This window comes from Bos mutus, chromosome 21, assembly GCF_027580195.1.
Source record: "Bos mutus isolate GX-2022 chromosome 21, NWIPB_WYAK_1.1, whole genome shotgun sequence".
NCBI lineage: Eukaryota > Metazoa > Chordata > Mammalia > Artiodactyla > Bovidae > Bos > Bos mutus.
Genome location: NC_091637.1, coordinates 2,047,015 through 2,073,530, shown reverse-complemented (window position 1 = coordinate 2,073,530; position 26,516 = coordinate 2,047,015). Strand labels below are relative to the sequence as shown.

Here is a 26,516-nt window from a genome sequence, read left to right as displayed (position 1 = left end):
GAAAAAAAAAAAAAAAAGCAATACCTGACCATTTGTGTTTTTTGAAAAATTTCCAGATAATTCTGATATGCATCTGGACTTTAAAGAGTGATTACAGGTTTTTCTATTAAATGATAGTTTTGGTGATATTGAGTTCTATTATTTTTCTGTTGACCAATTATGATACAGTGGTGTTAGGTGAGATAGTTACTTGATCACAATAGTGAAAGATGTTTATTAGTTATCACATTCAATAGCCAGACAAAAAATTTTTATTTTAATTTTTTCTTAATATATATATTTCTTGAAATTATTAACGTAACAATATAAACATGATTAACTTCACAATATAAAATAATTACGTACAGTTTGGGGGATCAAAGTGATGTGATAAGTGCATGCATGTACATACAAGTTTTCATCCGCCCAGCCAGTCTGTGTCTTTTGGTTGGTACATTTAATTCATTACATTGAAGAAAATTTAATTTAATTTTAATAATTTAATTTAATATGTATGATCTTATTAGCATTTTCTTAATTGTTTTGGATTTATTTTGTGTAGGTCTTTTCCATGTCCTGTGTTTGCTGCATAGAGAAGTTCTTTTAGCATTTGTTATGAGTTCAGTTCAGTTTAGTTCAGTTCAGTCGCTCAGTTGTGTCCGACTCTTTGCAACCCCATGAATCGCAGCACCCCAAGCCTCCCTGTCCATCACCAACTCCCGGAGTTCACCCAGACTCATGTCCATCAAGTCAGTGATGCCATCCAGCCATCTCATCCTCTGTCGTCCCCTTCTCTTCCTGCCCCCAATCCCTCCCAGCATCAGAGTCTTTTCCAATGAGTCAACTCTTTGCATGAAGTGGCCAAAATACTGGAGTTTCAGCTTTAGCATCATTCCTTCCAAAGAAATCCCAGGGCTGATCTCCTTCAGAATGGACTGGTTGGATCTCCTTGCAGTCCAAGGGACTCTCAAGAGTCTTCTCCAACACCACAGTTCAAAAGCATCAATTCTTCAGTGCTCAGCCTTCTTCACAGTCCAACTCTCACATCCATACATGACCACAGGAAAAACCATAGCCTTGACTAGCCGGACCTTTGTTGGCAAAGTTATGTCTCTGCTTTTGAATACGCTATCTAGGTTGGTCATAACTTTCCTTCCAAGGAGTAAGCGTCTTTTAATTTCATGGCTGCAGTCACCATCTGCAGTGATTTTGGAGCCCCCAAAAATAAAGTCTGACACTTTACATCGTTTCCCCATCTATTTCCCATGAAGTGATGGGACCGGATGCCATGATCTTTGTTTTCTGAATGTTGAGCTTTAAGCCAACTTTTTCACTCTCCATTTTCACTTTTATCAAGAGGCTTTTGAGTTCCTCTTCACTTTCTGCCATAAGGGTGGTGTCATCTGCATATCTGAGGTTATTGATATTTCTCCCGGCAATCTGGATTCCAGCTTGTGTTTCTTCCAGCCCAGCGTTTCTCATGATGTGCTCTGCATATAAGTTAAATAAGCAGGGTGATAATATACAGCCTTGACGTACTCCTTTTCCTATTTGGAACCAGTCTGTTGTTTCATGTCCAGTTCTAACTGTTGCTTCCTGACCTACGTACAGATTTCTCAAGAGGCAGGTCAGGTGGTCTGGTATTCCCATCTCTTGAAGGATTTTCCACAGTTTATTGTGATCCACACAGAAATAGATGTTTTTCTGGAACTCTCTTGCTTTTTCCATGATCCAGTGGATGTTGGCAATTTGATCTCTGGTTCCTCTGCCTTTTCTAAAACCAGCTTGAACATCAGGAAGTTCATGGTTCACGTATTGCTGAAGCCTGGCTTGAAGAATTTTGAGCATTACTTTACTCGCATGTGAGATGAGTGCAATTGTGCAGTAGTTTGAGCATTCTTTGGCATTGCCTTTCTTTGGGAGTGGAATGAAAACTGACCTTTTCCAGTCCTGTGGCCACTGCTGAGTTTTCCAAATATGCTGGCATATTGAGTGCAGCACTTTCACAGCATCATCTTTCAGGATTTGGAATAGCTCAACTGGAATTCCATCACCTCCACTAGTTTTGTTCATAGTGATGCTTTCTAAGGCCCACTTGACTTCACATTCCAGGATGTCTGGCTCTAGGTGAGTGATCATACCATCGTGATTATCTTGGTCGTGAAGATCTTTTTTGTACAGTTCTTCTGTGTATTCTTGCCACCTCTTCTTAATATCTTCTGCTTCTGTTAGGTCCATAGCATTTCTGTCCTTTATCGAGCCCATCTTTGTATGAAATGTTCCCTTGGTATCTCTAATTTTCTTGAAGAGATCTCTAGTCTTTCCCATTCTATTATTTTCCTCTATTTCATTGCACTGATTGCTGAGGAAGGCTTTCTTATCTCTCCTTGCTATTCTTTGGAACTCTGCATTCAGATGCTTATATCTTTCCTTTTCTCCTTTGCTTTTCACTTCTCTTCACAGCTATTTGTTAGGCCTCCTCATACAGCCATTTGGCTTTTTTGCATTTCTTTTCCATGGGGATGGTCTTGATCCCTGTCTCCTGCACAATGTCAGGAACCTCATTCCATAGTTCATCAGGCACTCTATCAGATCTAGTCCCTTAAATCTATTTCTCACTTGCACTATATAATCATAAGGGATTTGATTTAGGTCATACCTGAATGGTCTAGTGGTTTTCCCTACTTTCTTCAATTTCAGTCTGAATTTGGCAATAAGGAGTTCATGGTCTGAGCCACAGTCAGCTCCTGGTCTTGTTTTTGCTGACTGTATAGAGCTTCTCCATCTTTGGCTGCAAAGAATATAATCAGTCTGATTTCGGTATTAACCATCTGGTGATGTCCATGTGCAGAGTCTTCTCGTGTGTTGTTGAAAGAGGGTGTTTGCTATGACCAGTGCGTTTTCTTGGCAAAACTCTTATTAGTCTTTGCCCTGCTTCATTCCGTTTTCCAAGGCCAAATTTGCCTGTTACTCCAGGTATTTCTTGACTTCCTACTCTTGCATTCCAGTCCCCTGTAATGAAAAGGACATCTTTTTTGGGTGTTAGTTCTAAAAGGTCTTGTAGGTCTTCATAGAACTGTTCAACTTCAGTTTCTTCAGCGTTACTGGTTGGGGCATAGACTTGGATTACTGTGATATTGAATGGTTTGCTTTGGAAACGAACAGAGATCATTCTTGTCATTATTGTGATTGCATCCAAGTACTGCATTTCAGACTCTTTTGTTGACCGTGATGGCTACTCCATTTCTTCTAAGGGATTCCTGCCCGCAGTAGTAGATACAATGGTCATCTGAGTTAAATTCACCCATTCCAGTCCATTTTAGTTCACTGATCCCTAGAATGTTGATGTTCACTCTTGCCATCTCTTGTTTGACCACTTCCAATTTGCCTTGATTCATGGACCTGACATTCCACGTTCCTATGCAATATTGCTCTTTACAGCATAGGACCTTGCTTCTATCACCAGTCACATCCACAGCTGGGTATTGTTTTTGCTTTGGCTCCATCCCTTCATTCTTTCTGGAGTTATTTCTCCACTGATCTCCAGTAGCATATTGGGCCCCTACTGACCTGGGGAGTTCCTCTTTCAGTATCCTATGATTTTGCCTCTTTGTACTGTTCATGGGGTTCTCAAGGCAAGAATACTGAAGTGGTTTGCCATTCCCTTCTCCAGTGGACCACATTCTGTCAGACCTCTCCACCATGATCCCCCCCGTCTTGGGTGGCCCCACAGGGCATGGCTTAGTTTCATTGAGTTAGACAAGGCTGTGGTCCTAGTGTGATTAGATTGACTAGTTTTCTGTGATTATTGTTTGAGTGTGTCTGCCCTCTGATGCCGTCTTGCAACACCTACCATCTTACTTGAGTTTCTCTTACCTTGGACATGAGTATCTCTTCATGGCTGCTCCAGCAAAGCGGAGCCGCTGCTCCTTACCTTGGACCAGGGGTATCTCCTCACCACCACCCCTGCTGACCTTGAATGTGGAATAGCTCCTCTAGGCCCTCCTGCGCCCCTGCAGCTACCGCTCCTTGAACGTGTTATAAAGCTGGTGCTAAATTCTCTTAACGTTTGCTTGTCTGGAAAGTTTTCAGTTTCCCCATCAAATCTGAACAAGAGGCTTGCTGGGTAGAGTATTCTTGGTAGTAGGTTCTTCCCTTTCATCAGTTTAAATATATCGTGTGATTCCCTTCTGGCTTGTAGAGTTTCTGTTCAGAAATCAGCTGGTATCTTGATGGGAGTTCCCTTGAACGTTATTTGTCATTTCTCCCCTATTGCATTTAATATTTTGTATTTGTCTTTAATTTTTGTCAGTTTGATTACTGTGTGTCTCAGTGTGTTCATCCTTGGGTTCATCCTTCCTGGGACTCTCTCTGCTTCCTGGACTTGGTTGACTGTTTCCTTTCCCATGTTAGGGACATTTTTAGCTATTACCTCTTCAAATATTTTCTCAGGTCCTTTTTCTCTTCTCCTACTGGGACCCCCTATACTGCAAATGGTGGCACATTTAATGCTGTCTCAGAGGTCTCTTAGGTGGTCTACATATTTTTTTTTTCATTCTTTCTTCTATATTCTGTTCTGTGACAGTGATTTCCACCATTCTTTCTTCCGGGTCATTTTTCCATTCTTCTGCCTCTTATTCTGCTCTTGATTCCTTCTAGCATATTATTCATCCCTGTTTGTATGTTCTTTAGTTCTTCTAAGTGTTTGCTAACATTTCTTCCATCTGCTCGATCTTTGAGATCCTGCATCATCTACACTATCATTACTCTGAATTCTTTTTCTGGAAGGTTGCCTATTTCCACTTTATTTAGTTGTTTTTCTGGGTTTTTTTCTTGTCCCTTCATCTGGGATATAACTCTCTGCTTTTTCATGCTGATTCACTTTCCGTGATGTGGTTTTTGTTTCAGTTACTCTGGTTCTGTGCTTCTTGCTTCTTCTGTCTGCCCTCTGATGGAAGCGGCTTGAGGCTTGTGTGAGCTTCCTGATGGGAGGGACTGGTGGTGGGAAAAACTGGGTCTTGCTCTGGTGGGCAGGCCCTTGCTCTAAGCTGCAATCCAAGAATCTGCTGATGGGTGGGGTTTCACTCCCTCCCTGGTAGTTGTTTGGCCTGAGATAACCCAGCCCTCTTTACAGGCTCCATGGTAGGGAGAACTCCAAGAGGGTTTACGCCAAGGGGGCCCTTCCTGGCCTGATGCTGCTGGAGCCCCCAGCCCTGTGGGGAGCCCCTGCTGACTCATGCCTCCACAGAAGACCCTCCAACACTAGCAGGTAGTTTTGGTTCAGTCCCCTTTGGGGTCACTGCTCCTTTCCCCTGTGTCTTGGTGCATGCAAGATTCTGCTCGTGCCCTCTAAGACTGCAGTCTCTGTTTCCCCCAGTCCTGTGCAAGTCCTATAGTCAAATCCCGCTGGCCTCCAAGGTCAGATTCCATGGGGATCCCCAGTCCCTTTGTCAGATCCCCAGGCTGGGAAACCTGATGTGGGGTTCAGAACCTTCACAGCAGTGAGAGAACTTCTATGATATTATTGTTCTCTAGTTGGTGGGTCACCCATCTGGCAGGTATGGGATTTGATTTTATTGTGATTGTGCCCCTCCTCCCATCTCACTGTGCTTTCTTCTTTGTCTTTGGATGTGGGATGTCTTTTTTTAGTGGGTTCCAGCATCCTCCTGTCAATGGTTGTTCAACAGCTAGTTGCAATTTGGGTGCTCTCCCAGGAGGAGATGAGTGCACATCCTTCTCCTCTGCCGGCTTGAACCAGAAGTCTGACGAGGTTCTTTTTAAAATAATGTCTAACTTTAAGTTCTATATTGAACGTGTATACTATTGACAAGTAGTAAAACAGGTGCTTGCTAAATCTAGTGGTGCACATGTTTTCTGGGCACCTCTTACTGGAAATGTTGGAGTAAATCATAATGAAAGGTTACTCCTGTGACATTCCTGCCTAATTAATTGGAACAAAATTCTGGCCAGCATTCCACTTGCAGCCAGCTACAGTGAGACAGAATGGGGAGGGCCACTGACTCCGTAACACACTCATACTCTTATCATGCACAAAGTAAAACGTCTTCTGACTTCTCACTAACAGTTATTAACCCGAGAACACATTGGAGTTAAGAAGGTGTATGTCACTTTGCCATGGATTCCACAGTGGTAAGGCTCAGGATTAGCACTTCTGCAGTCTGGTAATAAACAGCCAGGTCTGTTCTGCACCTGGATCTACAGAAAACAGGAAAGGGTGAATGTTTGGAAATCTCTTACTAGCTGATAGCTAATTTCATACCTTTTTCAAAATTATGGTTAAAGAAAACAACATAACATTAGTTTACCATCTTAACCAGTTTTGAGTGTACAGTTCAGTAGTGTTGAGTATATTCGCATTGGTGTGCAGCAGGTCTCCAGGAATTTTCATCTTGCAAAACTGAAGCTCTGTATAGCTCCTTCCTCCCCTGCTCCCCAGCCCCTGGCAACCAGCTTTCTACTTGCTGTCTCTCTGAGCTTGGTTGTTTTGTGATGTTGTGTTGTGTTAGTCGCTCAGTCATGTCTGACTCTTTGCAACCCCATGGATGGTAGCCCACCAATCTCCTGTTTGTGGGATTCTCCAGGCAAGAATACTGGAGTGAGCTGCCATTCAGACTTGAAAATGCAGCTCTTTTCTCTCCCTGGATGGGAAGAGTTCCCAACTAGACCCTGATGGTGCTGAGCTCTCAGCTGTGGAAACCTCAGCAGTGACCGTCACTACAGACTGATTTCAGCAGGCCTGGCATCTGAGAGAACCAGGGCATTCCACTGGGCTCTGTTCTCACTCATTTTTTTTTTCTCCTACTTCCAACTTAGATGACGCCAGAGGGAGGCATCAAATGAAGATCCGCAGCAAGACCCAGAATTACCTCAACTTATATGCGGTGGAGGGCCTGCGCACCTTGTGCATTGCCAAGAGGGTGAGTAGGCAGCTCCACGGAGGGGCAGAGCCAGCAGCAGGGCACGGCCCATGCGCTCATCAGCGGGTCTCACCCAGGTTCTGAGTAAGGAAGAGTATGCCTGTTGGCTGCAGAGCCACTTGGAAGCAGAATCCGCTGTGGACAACCGGGAGGAGCTCCTCTTTCAGTCCGCCATTCGCCTGGAGACGAATCTGCATTTGTTGGGTAATTATGTTCTCGAGCCGGCTGGTGTCCTGTAGGGCGGGGTGGAGTTTGCAGCATCCCGGGCAGAGAGGTACCCTGGCTCTAGTCCACAGCAGCTCTGCACACACTGGTCTTCATTAAGTACCCCGCTGGTCTGACACTGGGCTTCCCTTGTGGCCCAGCAGTAAAAAGCCACCTGCAATGCAGGAGACCTAGGTTGGATTTGTGGGTCTAGAAGATCCCCTGGAGAAGGAAGTGACAACCCCACTCCAGTATTCTTGCCTGGGAAATCCCGTGGACAGAGGAGCCTGGTGGGCTACAGTCCAGAGGGCTGCAACAGAGTCAGACATGACTTAGTGACTAAACAACAAAACAACTGGTCTGACATTAGCACACCCCCTGGGCGGGGCTATGCTCCATTGAACATTCTCCTCTCTGGTCAGTTTTTGGGTGATTCCCTGTGCCACCTTTCTGGGCACCATGTCAGACTTTCCTCCCCTAAAACCCTGCTTTCCCACCAAAAATAGAGATAAGAAGCAAGGTTTCTCAACAACTGATGCTTAAAATGGTCCCTCCATCCCAGGAACAATCAGAAACTGTTGGACTCAGACAGGGCTGCCTTTTATACATAAAAGTCAACTCTCTCATATCTTTTAATATAAAGGCACTAATCCCATTCTTGAGGGCTCACTCTCATGACCTAATTGCCTCCCAAAGGCCCCAGATGCTAATGCCATTACCCTGGGGATTAGGGCATCAACCTATGGACTTTTAGGAGGGACACAGACATTTCAGTCCATAGCAGCATCCCAGCACAGGGAACAGCATGCATAAAAGAGAAAGGCAAGGCTGACAAGGAGGCCTCAGGCAGTGCTGCACTTCTAAAAGAAAGATGGAGACCATCTCACCAAGCTGGAATCAGGAACACCAGGCTGGCCTAGAGGACACTTTTCTGCACTAAGTGGTGTATTTTTCCTAAAATACTGAGACTTGCATGGGAAAAATCTGCTCCTTAATTTTTATGTTTGTGGAAAAAGCATATTCAGGATAATGTTGCTTTCAACAAATAATGGGCCTCTGTGGTCTGTTTCAACAGCTAATGGTAAACACTGTTGAGAGCCATCACTGTGGGCTCATTTACCAGAAGCTTTCTACAGGATGGATAAGCTTGAAAACTTTTCATCCCTCTGGGTATGGTCATTCTCACCATCTCCCCACAAGCTTTATTTCCAAGCTGTCTGTAAGTTATAAGTTCACTGCATGTTAGGAAGCCTTGGAGGTGTTCTGTTCAGTGTCCAGAGAATTAATGTTTAGTGCTCCCAGCTGTCCCTATTGTATGGAGTCAAGAGTTGGTGAAGGTACCCCCATATCCTGAATGAGGAATCACCCCAGTGCTTCCAGAGAAGATGGACCTCAGCAGGGTCCAGTCTGCAGGGTGGGGCCAGCACCTCTGCTGAGCTGGAGTGTAGTATTCATGCTGGTCAGGGCAGGGGCCCGGAAGCAGGGCCTCACCTACACTGGTACCTTTGAGCAGGTGCCACTGGGATTGAAGACCGCCTGCAGGATGGAGTGCCCGAAACCATTGCTAAACTGCGTCAAGCAGGTCTGCAGATTTGGGTTCTCACCGGCGACAAACAAGAAACAGCCATTAACATCGCTCATGCCTGCAAACTTCTGGACCATGACGAGGAAGTCATCACCCTGAATGCTGAATCCCAGGTAGGTGGATGTTAGGGAGCCTGCTTTGCCGAGGCAAACCCCACACCCCCCAGCCCCAGAGAGGAGCAGGAAGGAATGCCTTCCATTTCTGGCACTTGCTGTGAGGTGGGCCTTTGTTCTTCACCTCTGTTTATACCTGTGCTGTGTTTCTTATTGTCTTGGAAGATGTGGGATTTGCTGGGACTTCTCAGGAACACTTCTGAGCTTTATAATGCAGAGTTCAACCAGCTTTTTCCTGAGCTACTGTCCAGCCAGCAGTATCAGAGTGTCTCATGAGGTCTCATGGAGCGAGGGCAGCTGTCCATTTGGCATTGGCATTCCCAAGACAGCACGTGTTATCTCATTAATGCCCCAGCAGTACTTGGGTTGTCATTCCTCACCTCTTGACTGAAATCCCCCCATGTAGAGGGTGAGTCTCCTCCCACAGGCTCTTCCAGAGTGACTCTTCTTTGGAACATCTTCTCCAAGGGATGAGGAAGTCCAGCCTTCATGGGTCATGCTTTATGGATCATGTAGGTATCACACGTAAGATGTGCCTTATCACAGAGTTTTCACCTTTGTTTTCTCCTAAAAGGTTTATAGTGTAGCATCTCACCTTTAGACACAATCTGTTTTGTGTAGAATTTTGTGTAATGTATGAGGTTTACATCAAACTGTGTTTTTCTGCATGTAGCTGGCCAGTTATTCAGGAACTGTTTGTGGACAGTTTGTCTTTTCTCCACTAAATTGTTGAAAACCTTTGTTAAACCTTTGTTGAAAATCAGTTGCTCCTATTTGTTGTGTGTCTATTTTTAGATTTCTATTATTTTCCGTACCTGTATCTATCCCTTCTTCAATACCATACTGTCTTGTGAGTTTTTAAATAAGTCTTAAAATAGGCATTATTTTGTTTAATCTTTAATATAATTTTCTGTTGATGGGCAGGCTGTGTTCCCTCTCTGTTGTTTGACCTGAGGCCAAACTATGGTGGAGGTGATGAAAGATAATAGCTACCTCCTTCAAAAGGCCCCCTGCATGCACTGCTGCACTCAGTGCCCCATCAACAGAAAATTGGATTAAAGGTTTACTGAGCATGGCCCTGCCCATCACAACAAGACCCAGTTTCCCCCTCAGTCTCTCCCATCAGGAACCTTCCATAAGCCTCTTGTCCTTCTCCATCAGAGGCAGATTAACCAATCTATTAAAACTATTAAAACTACCAAGCCTTGTCAAACCCAAGGAAACAATGAGAACACTGTGTAGGGCCACTCAAAATGCGCAGGACATGGTGAAGAGTTCTGACAAAACGTGGTTCAAGGAGAAGGGAATGGCAAACCACTTCAGCATTCTTGCCTTGAGAACCCCATGAACAGTATGAAAAGGCAAAATGATAGGACACTGAAAGATGAACTCCCCAGGTCAGTTGGTGCCCAACATGTTACTACTAGAAATCAGTGGAGAAATAACTCGAGAAAGAATGAAGAGACAGAGCCAAAGCAAAAACAACACCCAATTGTGGATGACTTGTGATGGAAGTAAAGTCCAATGCTATAAAGAGCAGTATTGCATAGGAATCTGGAATGTTAGGTCCATGAAATTGGAAGTGGTCAAACAGGAGATGGCAAGACTGAACGTCGACATTTTAGGAGTTAGTGAACTAAAATGGACTGTAATGGATGAATTTAACTCAGATGACCATTATATCTACTACTGTGAGCAAGAATCCTTTAGAAGAAATGGAGTATCCATCATAGTCAACAAAAGAGTCCAAAATGCAGTACTTGGATACAGTCTCAAAAATGACAGAATGATCTCTGTTCGTTTCCAAGGCAAACCATTCAATATCACAGTAATCCAAATTTCTGCCCCGACCAGTAATGTTGAAGAAGCTTAAGTTGAATGGTTCTATGAATACCTATAACACCTTCTAGAACTAACACCCAAAAAAGATGTCCTTTTCATTATAGGGGACTGGAATGCAAAAGTAGGAAGTCAAGAGCTACCTGGATTAACAGGCAAATTTGGCCTTAAGTACAGAATGAAGCAGGTCAAAAGCTAACAGAGTTTTACCAAGAGAATGCCCTTGTCATAGCAAACACCTTCCAAAAACACAAGAGAAGACTCTACACGTGGACATCACCAGATGGTCAACACTGAAATCAGATTGATTATATTCTCTGCAGCTAAAGATGGAGAAGCTCTATACAGTCAGCAAAAACAAGACCAGGAACTGACTGTGGCTCAGACCATGAACTCCTTATTGCCAAATTCAGACTTAAATTGAAGAAAGTACGGAAAACCACTAGACCATTCAGGAATGACCTAAAGCAAATCCCTTACAACTGTACAGTGGAAGTGACAAATAGTTTCAAGGGATTAAATCTGATAGTACCTGAAGAACTATGGAAAGAGGTTCGTGACATTGTACAGGAGGCAGTGATCAAGACCATCCCCAAGAAAAAGAAATGCAAAAGGCAAAATGGTTGTCTGATGAGGCCTTACAAATACCTGAGAAAAGAAGAGAAGCTAAAGACAAGGGAGAAAAGGAAAGATAAACCCATTGGAATTCAGAGTTCCAAAGAATAGCAAGGAGAGAGAAGAAAGCCTTCTTCAGTGATCAGTGCAAAGAAATAGAGGAAAACAACAGACTGGGGAAGACTAGAGATCTCCTCAAGAAAATCAGAGATACCAGGGAATGTTGGGCATAATAAAGGACAGAAATGGTAGGGATCTAACAGAAGCAGAAAATATTAAGAAGAGGTGGCAAGAATACACAGAAGAACTATACAAAAAAGATCTTCATGACCCAGATAACCACAATGGTGTGATCACTCACCTGGAGCCAGACATCCTGGAATGCAAAGTCAAGTGGGCCTTAGGAAACATCATTGCGAACAAAGCTAGTGGAGGTGATGGAATTCCAGTTGACCTATTTCAAATCCTAAAAGATTTTGCTGTGAAAGTGCTGCACTCAAAATGCCAGCAAATTTGGAAAACTCATCAGTGGCCACAGGACTGGAAAAGGTCAGTTTTCATTCCACTCCCAAAGAAACACAATGCCAAAGAATGCTCAAACTACTGCACAATTGCACTCATTTCACATGATAGCAAAGTAATGCTCAAAATTCTCCAAGCCAGGCTTCAACAGTAGATGAACCAAGAACTTCCATATGTTCAAGCTAGTTTTAGAAAAGGCAGATGAACCAGAGATCAAATTGCTAACATCCGTTGGATCATTGAAAAAGCAAGAGAATTCCAGAAAGATATCTACTTTTGCTTTATTGACTATGCCAAAGCGTTTGACTGTGTGGACCACAGCAAACTGTGGAAAATTCTGAAAAAGCTGGGAATACCAGGCCACCTGACCTGCCTCCTGAGAAATCTGTATGCAGGTCAGGAAGCAACAGTTAGAACTAGACACGGAGCAACAGACTGGTCCCAAATCGGGAAAGGAGTACATCAAGGCTGTATATTGTCACCCTGCTTATTTAACTTCTATGCAGAGTACATCATGAGAATTGCTGGGCTGGATGAAGCACAAGCTGGAATCAAGATTGCCGGGAAAAATATCAATAACCTCAGATAGGCAGATGATACCACCCTTATGGCAGAGAGAAGTGAAAGAGGAGGGTGAAAAAGTTGGCTTAAAACTCAACAGTCAGAAAACTAAGATCATGGCATCCAGTTCCATCACTTCTTGGTAAATAGATAGGGAAACAGTGGAAACAGTGACAGACTTTATTTGGGGGGCTCCAAAATCACTGTAGATGGTGACTGCAACCATGAAATTAGAAGACACTTGTTCCTTGGAAGAAAAGCTATGACAAACCTAGACAACATATTAAAAAGCAAAGCTTATTACTTTGCCAGCAAAGGTCTGTCTAGTCAAGGCTATGGTTTTTCCAGTAGTCATGTATGGATGTGAGAGTTGGACTGTGAAGAAAGCTGAGTGCTGAAGAATTGATGCTTTTGAACTGTGGTGTTGGAGAAGACTCTTGAGAGTCCCTTGGACTGCAAGGAGATCCAACCAGTCCATCCTAAAGGAGATCAGTCCTGGGTGTTCATTGGAAGGACTGATGTTGAAGCTGAAACTCCAATACTCTGGCCACCTCATGCGAAGAGTTAACAGTTAACTCACTGGAAAAGACCCTGATGCTGGGAAAGATTGAAGGCAGGAGGAGAAGAGGAAGAAATGGTTGGATGGCATCACCTAATCTATGGATATGAGTTTGAGTAAGTTCCGGGAGTTGGCGATGGACAGGGAAACCTGATGTGCTGTAGTCCATGGGGTCACAAAGAGTTGGACACATCTGAGCAATTGAACTGAACTGATTTTGTTTAATTTCCAAGTGTTTGGAGTTTTCCTATTGGCTTTCTGTTATCAATTTCTATTTTATACCTGTTCTGTTGATTTCTGTCCATTCTTGTCATAGAATATGCTTTTTTTTTTCAGTTTTTTTAAATTATTTTTTTGATGGATAATTGCTTTACAGAATTTTTCTGTTTTCTGTCAAACCTCAACATGAATCAGCCATAAGTATACATATATCCCCTCCCAGTTGAGCCTCCCTCCCATCTCTCTCCCCTCTAGGTTGATACAGAGCCCCTGTTTGAGTTTCCTGAGACATACAATAAATTCCTGTTGGTTATCTATTTTACATATGGTAATTAAGTTTCCATGTTACTCTTTCCATACATCTCACCCTCTCCGCCCCTCTCGCCATGTCCGTAAGTCTGTTCTCTACGTCTGTTTCTCCATTGCTGCCCTGTAAATAGATTCTAACCATTTTTCTAGATTCCATATATGTGCATTAGAATATGATATTTATCTTTCTCTTTCTGACTCACTTCAGTCTGTATAATAGGTTCTGGGTTCATCCACCTCATCAGAACTGACTCAAATGTGTTCTTTTTTATGGCTGAGTAATACTCCACTGTGTAGAATGTGCTTTTTATTCTTTTATATTCATTTTTTAATGACCCAGGGTGTGGTCTTTCTTGGTGAATGTTCATATGCACATGGAAAGAATGTATGTTCTGTAATGTTGGCTGGTGGGTCAATTAACTCCTGTTGAGAGATGGTACTTCTTCTATAATAAGAATTGGAAAACTGCCTTATGCCTCAAATCCAGCCTACTGCCTGTTTTTATGGTGCTGTATTTGAACACAGCCTTCTCTGTGTTTTAATATACAATCTTAGGCTGTGTTCATGCTATAATGGCAGTGTTGAGTAGTTGTCACAGAGACTGAATGACCTGAAAAGCCTGAAATAATTTATTCTGTCCCCAAATGGTCACTCCATATATTTTGATTTCTGTTTGCATAGCATGCTTTGTTTGATCCTTCTGTTTTTAATCTACCTGTAGCATTACATTTGAAATGAAGCATTGTAATGTAATGTGGCATTACATTTGGACAATAGGTCATGTTTTCATATATTCAGACAATTCCTTTTAACTGGTATGCTTAGATCATTTACATTTACTCTAATTATCAATATGTTTGGATGCAAGTCTACTATTTTATCTTTTGTTTTATTATTCTGTTTTTTATTTTTCCATTCCTTTTTCTGCCTTCTTTTGAGCTATTTGAACATTTTTTTAGTATTCCATTTTAATTTATCTTATGTTTTGACATCACTTAACTTTTTTAGTGTATTTACTAGGCTTATACTATGCATATTGGAGAAGGAAATGACAACCCACTCCAGTGTTCTTGCCTGGAGAATCCTAGGGACAGGGGAGCCTGGTGGGCTGCCGTCTGTGGGGTCGCACAGAGTCAGACACGACTGAAGTGACTTAGCAACAGCAGCAGCATACTATGCGTATGTAAGTTGTCAGTCTACTTCATTCCAATCAGTGGAATGAAGAAATCTTATCACTCCATGTTTCCCTCAACTCTTCCCCCTAATGTAGCTATCTTATATATTACAGTTGCATATATTGAAATCCTCATCAGATGATACATACTTTTTCATTTCAATCTAAAAGCAGATTTTTAAAGACATCAAGAGGAAAAGAATGGTCTGTTATATTTACTTAAGTTAGATTATATTTATTTAAATTATATTTACAATTTTTGCTGCTCTTCTTACATTTCCATTGTTTCAAGTTTCCTTGTGGCACAATTCCCCTTTCCTAGGGGGAACTTCTATTTTTTTAAATTTTATAGTGGGGTACAGCTGATTAATAAACAATATGATAACTTCAGGTGAACAGCAAAGGGACTTAGCCATACATATACACACATCCATTCTCCCCAAATGCCCCTCCCATCCGAGCTGTCACATAACATTGCACAGAGGTCCATGTGCTATACAATAGGTCCTTGTTGGTTATCCATTTTAAATACAGCAGTGTGTACAAGCCTATCCCAAACTCCCGAACTTCATCTGTTTTTTAGAGTAGGTCCACTGCTGGCAGATGCTCCTGCTTTTCTTCATCAGAGAATGTCTTATTTCACCACGGTACCCAGTGAGAAATCAGCAGTCATTTGAATCATAGCTAGTGAAGCATTATCTGGCTGCTTTCCAGTGTTTTTCTTTAGTTTTACGCAGCTTCATTATGATATGCTTGGGCATCGATTTCTTTTGATTTATACTCTGGTATTTGCTAAGCTTCTTGAATCTTTGGGGCTGTGTCTCTCACCAGATTTGTTAAGTTTTCAGCCATTATTTCTTCAAACACTTTTTCTGCAGTGCACTTTCTCCTCTTCTTCTCAAAGACTGATGACATGTCTTTTGATATTTTCTCAAGGGTCCCACAGGCAATCTTCAGTTTTTAATTTTTTTTCTCTCGTTCAAATTGGATAATTTCTCTTGTCTTTGAGGTCACTGGCTTTTGTTTCTGTTATTTCTATTCTGCCATTGAGCTCACTCAGTGGGTTTTTTTAATAAACTTTTTATATAGAATGGTTTTAAATTTACCAAAAGAATTGTGAAGATAGTACTGTTTCACCTACACCTAATTTTGCCTATTATTAACATCTTTGCAGTTAATAAATGGAGATTGGTATACAGTTGCTACTAAAGTCTGTGCTATATTCAGATTGTCTTAATCTTCATCTTATTGTCCTTTTTATTTTCCAGAATCTCATTCGGGACCCACATTACATTTAGTTGCCATGTCTCCTCAGGTTCTTACTGGCTACAATAGTTTCTCAGGCTTTCTTCTGGATGACCTTGACAGTTTTGAGGATAGATACAGTTAGATGTTTTGTAGAATGTCTTATATGGGGAATTGTCTGATGTCTCTCTCTTGATTCAAGTTACGAGCTTTGGGGAAGAAGACCACAGACAAAAGGTCATTTTCTTCATTTCGTCACATCATGTCAAGAGCATATTCTATCAACATGACGTATTACTGTGGATGTTAATTTTGTCTGGTTTTTTCCACCATAAGCCAATTCTTTTCACCCATTTCACACTGTCCTCTTTGAAAGAAAGTCATTGTGCATATTCCCACTTACAGAATGTGAGGTTATAATACCCCTCCTTGAGCACAGAAAAATTACATAAATTATTTATGTAATCCAATGATGGATACATAAGTGGAATCCAGTGAGCTTTACATTTTGATTAATGTGTTTTGGGGGTTCTGAAATTTGTATTTAATTATTCTTTACATCTTACATTTTTTGCTGAGACTTTCTATTCATTTCTAGAATTATTTACTTCTTGGAATCCTTTTTAATGACTGTTTCACAGTCTCTTTCAGATAATTCCAGTATATGTGTCATCTTGGCATTGACTTCGGTAGATTTTCTTTTTCCACAGCACTGAGAATTTCCTAGCTCTTTATTTGCTGATAAATTTGGAGTTGCATTGTGGGTATTTTAAATGGCACTCTGAAAGTAAAAGTGACAGTTGCTCAGTTGTGTCTGACTCTTTGCAACGCCATGGACTATACAGTCCGTGGAATTCTCCAGGCCAGAATACTGGAGTGGGTAGCCTTTCCCTTCTCCAGGGGATCTTCCCAACCCAGTAATTAAACCGGGATCTCCTGCATTGCAGGCAGATTCTTTACCAGCTGAGCCACAAGAGAAGCCCAAGAATACTGGAGTGGGTAGCCTATCCCTTCTCCAGAGGATCTTTCTAACCCAGGAATCGAACAGGGATCTCCTGCATTGCAGGTGGATTCTTTATCAACTGAGCTATCACGGAAGCCCCAGATGGCCCTCTGGTCACTTTAAATTCTATGGAGAATGTGTATTTTTTTAAGGCCGGTAATCAGTCCTCTTGGGTTCAGGCTGCAGGCTCCAAACAGCCTGGGGGTGTTGGGTTCAGTGTCGCTTTTGTTTAGCCTTTGCCAAGCTGTTAGAATCTGTCTCATATTTTTGCCCAGCTCCTGACTCCTAACAATGTTCCACTACTTTCTGATTCTCTGGGACTCTCTCTGGCTGAAAGGCGAGTGTTTGAGTTGCCTTGATCTGCTTTGTGTCTCAGCACTGACTTCCGGGGCCAAGGTGGTGGTCGGACAGACAGAAGGAGGGCAGCAGCCGCCTTGCCGCCGGGGCCGCAGTTGGTCTGAGAAGAGGGACGCCTCCCTTAGCCCTCAGCGACAGGCGGCCCTGCCACCGTGGCTGTTCCTGCTGCTGCCCTGGAGCAGAGTCGCCTGGCGCTGCGTTCAAGAGAATCGAGGAAAATAAATAAAAATGGGGTTTCCTCCCTCTGCTCTGAGCATGGAAAGTTCTCTTTTCTGGTTTTCAAGCCAGAAGTAGAGGTCTTCTCCTCGCACTGGAGCTTTCTTGTCCCGCTTCCAGCTTCTGTCCAGACGTCCGCGTGCTTAGAGTACCGGTCTCCTTCCCCAGCCTGACCGCTGCCGTTTACTCTGAGTCCTCAGCGCCACTCGGTGACTCTGTCCGGGTGCCACCGCGGGCTTCCGGGGTGGGGGCAGGATCCGCTTGTTCCGTTCTGCCTTGCCAGGGCTTTGTGCTAGGACCTGAGCGTCCGGATTGGTCTTGCTGTGGGGACCCGCCTTCTCCGTAAAGCCTTCCCGGGCACCGCCCCCCGCCCCCCCAGCCCCACCCTAGAACAAGGCTCCCCCCGCCCGGTATCCGGCACACTGTGCATTCTGCTCAGTGACTTGCTGTGGTCATGGGGTTATGCGTGTGTCCCGCTCAGTGACTTGCTGTGGTCGTGGGGTTATGTGTGTGTCCCGCTTCTTGGCCCATCACCCAAAGTCAATGGCTGCATCTTTTCAGGCTTCTGTTCTGCGTCTCGCCCACTTTTCTCAATATAAAGCGTGCTCAGTAAGTGCTTATCGGAAACACCTGATTCCCACAGTGCCATGTGTGAAGCTGCTCACTAACCTGGGTCTCTCTGTCCATGGAGGAGCAGGAACCAGTGGAGTTCCTGGAGTTTATTCATTCTTAGAAACACTTGTCCCTCCCATGCCTTTGTGCCCTGACCCTGCAGTCTCCCCAGGAAGTTTCCCTATCCTTTCTGAGATTCAGATACAGCTTTGGAAGGGCACTGCCAATTCAAAGCCTCAGAAATTAGGCTTTTTTTCCCTTGGTCAACTGGAGAGCTTAAAGAGACTCTGATTATACTTCTTTTGAAGCTAATCACAGCAGAAGCTCTTCTTGGTAGCTCACTAGAAAACAAGAAGTTCTGAGTAAGGGCCTCTGAGGACCGTGGGGAAGTGCCTGGAAAGCTCCCATGGCCTGACCAGCTAGCAGTTCCACCACAGTCTGGCTAGGCTTCCCAAAGTGAAGATTCTCTGTGCTTAGCTCTACACGGTATAATGGAATCAAGTAGAATCCTAATAGGAACCCTAAACCCACCCAGACTCTTTCATGCTGAAAGTCGACCACTTCCTCTGACTTTCCAGGTGCAGGAGGGTGCCCTTCTGGGCCAGGACTGCAGCCTGGGTCCCGGCAGAGTCTCAGATGTGTCGCTGGGGTGATATGGATGAGTGACCTGTGTGTTCCTCTTCTGTCCACTTCAGGAGGCGTGCGAGGCCCTGCTGGACCAGTGCCTGCGCTATGTGCAGTCCCGCAGCCCCCAGAGGACCGCTGGCAGCCTCAGCGTGGGCTTCGCCCCTCTCTGTCCACCCTCCGAAGCCACTGCCTCTGGCCCCAGCCTCGTGATCGATGGGAGAAGTCTGGCCTACGCCCTCCAGAAGAACCTGGAGGACAAATTCCTCTTCCTTGCTAAGCAGTGCCGGTCTGTCCTTTGCTGTCGCTCAACCCCCCTGCAGAAGAGCATGGTGGTGAAACTGGTCAGGAGCAAGCTCAAGGCCATGACCCTGGCCATAGGCAAGTATCCAGGCCGGACAGCCTCCTCCTGTGCAGCTGCCTCCCCTTGAAGCATCTTGAATTTCCTACCCCTTCCATACTATACTCTAGGGTGGGAAAACGCTTTCTTTCTCTTTTTCCTATTTATAAAATCACACTCTGTGCAATAAAATTGGCAGTCTGTTCCAAATATAAAGCTTGGATTTGAAAGCCACAAAATACACTAGCAACAGATATAGCTACATATTATGAAGTCAGTAATTCAGTGTCAAATTAAAAAGTTAGAGCTTCTTACTGTCTCCGGGGATACAGGAGAGTCCTGTCCTGTGGCTTTGGCCTCAGCAGAGGCCTGCACTCTAAGCCTGACCCCAGGCCAACTTAGGACGAAGGCCCTTTGTAGGTGCTTCTGATGGCCGTGAGCCACCTGGGGTCCAACTTCATCATGCTTCAGGACCCAGAGACTCCATGGTGATCGGAATTCTCATCACTTCTTGTCTGCTGAACTTTGCTTCAAGTGTTAGTCACTCAGTTGTGTCCGACTCTTTGTGACCATATGGACTACAGCCCGCCAGTGGACAGGCTCCTCTGTCCATGGGATTCTCCAGGCAAGAGTACTGGAGTGGGTTGTCATTTCCTTCTCCAGGGGATCTTCCCCACCCAGGCATCGAACCCAGGTCTCCTGCATTGTCAGGCTGATTCTTTACCATCTGAGCCACCTGGGAGATGATATTGTTTCAAGACCAGCATCTAATTTTAAAACATTCCTCCTAAGCTCTGAATAGTTGCTGAATTTTGCATCATTTCCTTAAGGACTGTGTGTCTGATGGTGGCTTTTCCTTGCAGACTGCTGGCCTGGCAAGCCTCCTCTCCAGTCTACACCCGCACCCACCTGTCTCCTCACCCACTCTGATTGAAGTCCAATCTCCAGGGAGGTTCAGGGACGTGGCAGCCCCACCTGCTGGGGAGAGCTGGGAGAGACTGCAGGTAGCCTAGGAAAAGGGGTGGTCCCCAGGATTCCCTGATATCAAATAGTTTGGTCTTCCTGCATATAGAATGCACACCTAAATGAGAGCTTGCTCTGAAATAAAGCTTCCTCACCAATCAGTATTAATTACCATATTTTCTACAGGAGGTCTGTGGTAGCCCCCCACCCTTGGTGATGTAGGAATTGCCACCCTGTCACCTCATCAGGATAGTTGAGGCTGGTGATGGCCTTAGCATGGTTGTCATGGAGATGGACCTGCACATCCCCAGGGCATGGTAACTGCTGAGGGGGGTGAGGTGTGTTCACCCACAGCCACTTGGTTCCAGCTGAGATAAGACAGGCAGATCTTCTAGGATGGCCCCTCTTCAGGGAGGCTGTCTCAGGACCACCTTTGCCCTCATGTGCCCAGACAGGCCTTTACGTCTCTCTGAGCAGGTGTTGGAGGCAAAAGCTGAGGAGTTTGAGTCTGGTTCTGCACCCTCACTGGTAACTTTGCTCCTCTGTGCTCCAGCCTCAACTGTAACATGAGGTCAGCATCCCCTAGTGGGCCGGGTGTGAGACCCTGAACATGATACAGCATATTCTCACTGCCTGGTCAGGGCCTGGCTCACTCAGCCTCCACATCACTGGTGTGTGACATTCACTTAGGAAACTGGGAGAAGAAAAAGGCTGGTTAGAAAGAAAAAACAGAATCTCAAAAGGGAAAGGAAAGGTAAAGACCCATCAATTTTTAGTTTATTTCTTTCTATGAGTTAAGGCATAAATATGACCTAGACCTGGATATCTAGCAATTAATAATCCCGAGAGCATCATTGCCCACACATCTCATTTTAAATGGGACATTCTGAGAAGAGCTGCAGAGGTTATTGCTTCACAGAATTTCAGTTGGGCAAATACTGATTCTCCAGGTTGGGCCCTGTGCAGTAAAGAACAGAGGAATCACAGAGGAAAGACATCCTTCTGAGTCACTCTGACTTTATATACCTATACTTCTTAAGTGTTTGAAATGGGGGAGGTATTCTGTGATGTGGGCCCTTCTGCCGCCCTGTTCCAAGAACAGTCACTCTCACAGAATGATAATGACTTTAAGTCTCCGGTTGTCTTTCCCCAAAGATGTTAAGAGCTCTGACCCTGTGCTCCTACACACTTTCTATCAGCAATTTGACTAAATACATAGATGGTCTCATTAATTACATACTTAGAGAGCCCAAGGGTGGGCACAGTAACTAACAAGCTAGCCAGACTTGAGTGTGCAAACAGAGTTCCACAGTTGCTGGGCAGAATTTAACCTCCTTTGTGCAGTTTAGAAAACCACTCACAGGAGTATGAATAGAAGTAGCCTTGACTGCCGTGTGACAAAGCCTAGAGTGGGTCAGGAAGTAACAGTGAAGGTGGTGATCCTATTTTGTGCTAGATGCCCCATGAAGGGCTCTACTGGTGTCTGAGCCAGTAGCTTGGAATGTGTCCTAACTGGAAAGGGGCGCTGGCTGCTGCTTTCTCAGATTCTTCCTGGTGTGACTGGTGGGTCCAAGCCTCCCACCAGGTTTGCTCTGACTGCATAACCCAGCTCCCCTGGGGCAGGGGCTGCACTGCCTCTTCCTCAGTCCTCCCTAGGACCCTCCACAGTTCGCAGCTCACACCAGAGTCCCGGGAAGATCCACCAAGCCTGTTTAATCATGTACATCTCAGCTCACGATTCTCCCTGCCTGTGCTGTTCTAGGAGACGGAGCCAATGACGTCAGCATGATCCAGGTGGCAGACGTGGGCGTGGGAATTTCAGGCCAGGAGGGCATGCAGGTAAGGACAGGGGGCTGTCCTGGGCAACCAAAGGGCTCCCACTGTGAGCCGCGCTGGCCTCCCTGTGAGCCGTCCTGCAGAGCTGAAGGCTTGGATCTTAGTACAGCTGGTGCTCGCCTGCTGCTAAGCCGGCAGTAGACCAGGTGGCACGTGGCTCTTCATGTTAGTGAAGCCGTGCAGTGAATATGCCTGTCAGTCTGTTTCTGTGGAAAGGTGGCCTGTAGTGGATCGTCTCTGCAAGGCACTTTTTATTGCTCCTGAACATCAGTGATACCATGGGCTTTACTATAGGACTGTTGTGTCTTGGTGTCACCATGAAGATGGAGGAAAGCCGTCCTCACTCATGTGAAAATTCATCTCTGTGTTTCTCATTTGCCATTGTGTTGGTTCTCCTCACGTGATCCAGATGATGAATAAATGGGTTCATTATAAATGTACTTCTTTGGGATGTAGCAGTTCTACATTTGATGAAGTTTGAATCACAGTGTTTTTAACTTGGTGGAAACTTTTGGGAACAGTCTATCCAGTTGTCTTCTTTTAAAAATCAAGACGTTCACTCTTTGGTCATCAGTTGTTCATTGATGTATTCACCCTGTAACTAGCTTTTGAGCACACATATGTGCCATGCTTGTGCAGGTTCATTGATTTTCTCACTTGACACTGAAATCACAGTTTGCTGGAAATTCCTGAGCTAGAAGCACAGTTGCTCCATCCTGGGCTCCTCCTCAGCACATAACTCTCCTGCGTCTCGTCTGACCTGGGTTATGTTACTATACATGTTTTCTTCCTCCATAAAACTGAAAATGGAACCCAGTTGGGACTCATCCTTGCCCCTCCTCCCAGTGACATCACATGCCGCCACTGCTGGTAAGTCGCTTCAGTTGTGTCCAACTCTTTGCAAGCCCATAGACGGCAGCCCACCAGGCTCCTCCATCCCTGGGATTCTCCAGGCAAGAACACTGGAGTGGGTTGCCGTTTCCTTCTCCAATGCATGAAAGTGAAAAGTGAAAGTGAAGTTGCTCAGTTGTGTCCGACTCCTAGCGACCTCATGGACTGCAGCCTACAAGGCTCCTCTGTCCATGAGATTTTCCAGTCAAGAGTACTGGAATGCGTTGTCGTTGCCTTCTCTGTGACATCACATGGGAGAGCTCAAAAATGTCTATTGAATGAATGAGAAAAATAGTTAATTCCATCTGATTTTTTCAGCATGGCCTCCTTTGCACTCATTTCCTAGGATGAAAACCTACCCAGGGCAGTGCTTGTAAACCACACGTGCAGAGAAATGCAGCCAGTCCACTTTGTATCAGGGTCTCTAAGATTGAGCATGCTGGTGAGGAAGGGCATGAGCTGTATCCACTGGAGGGCCTCAGGGCAGGAGCTAGAGGATTCAGTGAGCCATGAAGGAGGTGTGGGGATCAGCCAGACTGTAGGGGATCTTACTGAGACTTAGCTTTGAGTGGACATGACTTGTATTTACTTGAAGCTCCAGTACTGTTGCCCGGAAAATCCCATGGATGGAGGAGCCAGGTAGGCTGCAGTCCATGGGGTCGCTAAGAGTCGGACACGACTAAGGGACTTCACTTTCACTTTTCACTTCCATGCATTGGAGAAGGAAATGGCAACCCATTCCAGTGTTCTTGCCTGGAGAATCCCATGGACGGAAAAGCCTGGTAGGCTGCAGTCCATGGGGTCGCACAGAGTCCAACATGACTGAAGCGACTTAGCAGCAGCAGCAGCAGCATACTTCTTTATTGAGGACGCATCATGTAAAGTGATGGTAAGACTCGACATGTTCTCCTACTGTTCTAAGGGCTCAGGTTCCCCAGGGAATGTGGCCCCGCTTGCTTGTTAGTCAGTCCAGTAAGCAAGGGGACGTTGTGCGGAGCTCCCTGGAAGACACACTGTGTGGGGCGCTGTGGCTGTAGGGACCCGAGGAGTCCAAGCTGAGTGTCTGAGGTAAAGTGATGGTAGTTGCAGTTCCCCAGCTCATCCTGGGTGGAAAAGGTGTCCCAGGCAGGGGAACAGAAAGAACCCAGGAAATTCTGTCGCTCTGAGACACCCAGTCTTTGAGGAGTCATCTGGTCAACCATGTTTGTTGAGCACCCCATGGGTGCTGACTGGGAACCAGGGCTGTGGGTGATCACAGTGTCTACCATGCAGGGTCTCATGGAATATTCAGAAAGATCAGAAAGGGAAGATAGAAAAGTATTCTAACTTACACCAGGGGTCATAATTGAGTTGTCGTGAGTGCTGTGAAAGAGCAACATGAGTTTCCCTGCTGAGGATGTGACAGGAGGCTCTGCACAGCTGGGAACACTGGAGAGGCCACCGTGATTGGGGGAGTGAGTGGTGTGTTTAGGGTGTGGAGGCAGGAAGCTAGGTCGCAGGGTGGCGGAAAGGCCAGTGGGGCCTGGAAGGAGGGGCATACCTGCGGTTCTCAAGGTCGGGGCTGCTTCCCAAACAGCCCCGGGGCTTCTCCTTAACTCTGACTCAACATTAGCCCTTCAGTGTTAGGACATTGAAGACAGGGACCACATGTGACGGTATCTGTCTCCAAGTCTGTGTCTGGCAACTGGAGGGTCTTAATACATGATTTTTGAGAGGATGAATTGTGGAATAAACGAAGGAAGAAAAGATGCACAAAACCCTTAAGGCTCCCACATGTTGACAGGAAGAGGGGTAAAGATACCGTTTGCTTTCAGATCCTTACTTCTGGGTTCAGAAAGCAGACATTAAAGATACCGTTTGCTTTCAGATCCTTACTTCTGGGTTCAGAAAGCAGACATTCTAAGGCTTCATTTTTTTCTGTCATGTGTAATGATGTTTCTCTGTTTCGCAAATGGGACAGTATCATCACCTGCTCTTTTCTAAGTGATATTTAAGGGAAGCCTGTAAAATTTGAAAAGCAGACTTAAATGTTTGTGTGGAATAAACTTCAAAGATAAGCAAAAATGTATCTTTGACATTTTCGTGGATTTTTCCCCAAAATAATAAAATTCATTCCCAAATAATGATGTATTCCAAGTTATTTTGGACACAGACATTGTCATTAGGATGGCACTGTCTGGCTCAGTTAGTTTAATTGTATAGAATGTGGTGCTCAGTAAGGTAAAGGCAAGCTTCCTCCCCCGGGCTCTTTCCTGTCTGCAGAGGAAGCCTGCTGTCCATCCCACTGTCCTTTCAGACGATGTCCAGTGCCCTACAGTGGGAATCCTGAGAGTGGGCTGATTGGCAGGCAGGGCAGCCATGGGCCTGGCCTTGCTCATCACCCGTGGCTCTTGGGGAGAATGACCCAGAGGACACCTCGCAGGACAGCTGTCTGTCTGTTCCTGAGGCATACCTAAGGGGCAGCTTTGGTTCATCTTTGGGTTGGGATCCTAAGATGATTTAGATGAATAAAACATCAGAGAGTGGGAAAAAGCAGGGAAATTTCATACATCTCCATATTTTTTTTTAATTTGCTTAAAAAAAAAAAAGCATGGGAAAGAAAAAGCAAAAACTTTACAAATCCATCAGTTACATATATTTGAAATCTTAAATATGTCCTCTAGAGCAGTATCCCTAAACTACAGTGTAGTCGGTATTGGATTTTTCTTAAATGCAAGCATTCATCCTGGAGACAGTGGTAACAGCCAGCTCAGGCTGGATTTCTGCATCCCCATTGCGCCTTGTGTTTGAGGGGAGTTAAGATGGACCTCAGGCGCAGTGAAGCAGCAGCAACAACTGGCACTCTCTCCCTCTCAAGGCAGTGATGGCCAGCGACTTCGCGGTGCCCAAGTTCCGATACCTCGAGAGGCTCTTGATCGTTCACGGACATTGGTGCTATTCCCGGCTTGCCAACATGGTGCTGTACTTCTTCTACAAAAACACAGTATGTATTTGATGCCAGTGTCGAGGATTTTTGATGTGAAATCCATGAGATTCACAGGACTGTTAACTGAACGTGGTCTGCAGGCCATCCCACAGCCTCCCGTTGGTTCCACCCCACTTGGCTTCTGTGGATTTTTCCCAGGCCTGGTCTGCCTTTGCACCCTCAGTCTCAGAAGTCTTAACTCACTTGCTGCTCTGAGCATGGAAACAGGTAGATCCAAGGAGGAAGTCCACTTGCAGCTTTATAATAAGTAGAGTGACCGTGGGGTCCGGGGGTTTGCATGAAGTCCTCAGTGAGTGAGTGATCGAGGCTCCTTTCTGCCTCCACCCAGCCAACTCCAGTTTCCAGGCCCTTTACTGCTCTGTCCCTGTCTCTCTCAGGAGTGGTCTCCTGAGGTGCCCACAGACAGGATGCTCTGATCGGTGCCCTCTCAAAGCACATGGGCTCATCTGATGAGTGGAAGTGTGGTTGGCAGTCCTGGGTCAGCATGAGAGGACTCAGCTGGGCTGTGACCCTGATGATAAGCAGGCTGTTGAGATTGCCCACTGTCTTCGAGAAGCCTTTCCTCATCCCCCTGGCCACCATGAGTGTACATATGCCTATGGCTACATCGTTGCTTCTGTGTTCATTCATCAACCACAGGCGTCATCATGTTTTACCATAGTTTCCTATTCAGGAAACTTCCGCACTAGACACTGACACTCCTCTACAACTCTGCTACACTCTACTACACACCGAGCCTGCTGCACCATCTCAATAAATACATAAATAAAATACTTTTGCTTATAAATCTAGGATTACAGAACCAGTCAATGAGGTAGTGAAATGG

General features: G+C 45.0%; 1 protein-coding gene across 1 annotated transcript in view; it reads left to right on the top strand.

Moving 5' to 3' along the window:
* ATP10A (ATPase phospholipid transporting 10A (putative)) overlaps window positions 1-26,516 on the top strand; it is a 181,441-nt gene that overhangs the window by 147,225 nt on the left and 7,700 nt on the right. The window contains 6 exon segments of the mRNA XM_005890679.3: window positions 6,814-6,917; window positions 6,995-7,121; window positions 8,635-8,819; window positions 18,746-19,055; window positions 21,740-21,816; window positions 25,562-25,687. Coding sequence (XP_005890741.2) covers window positions 6,814-6,917; window positions 6,995-7,121; window positions 8,635-8,819; window positions 18,746-19,055; window positions 21,740-21,816; window positions 25,562-25,687 — 929 coding nt within the window.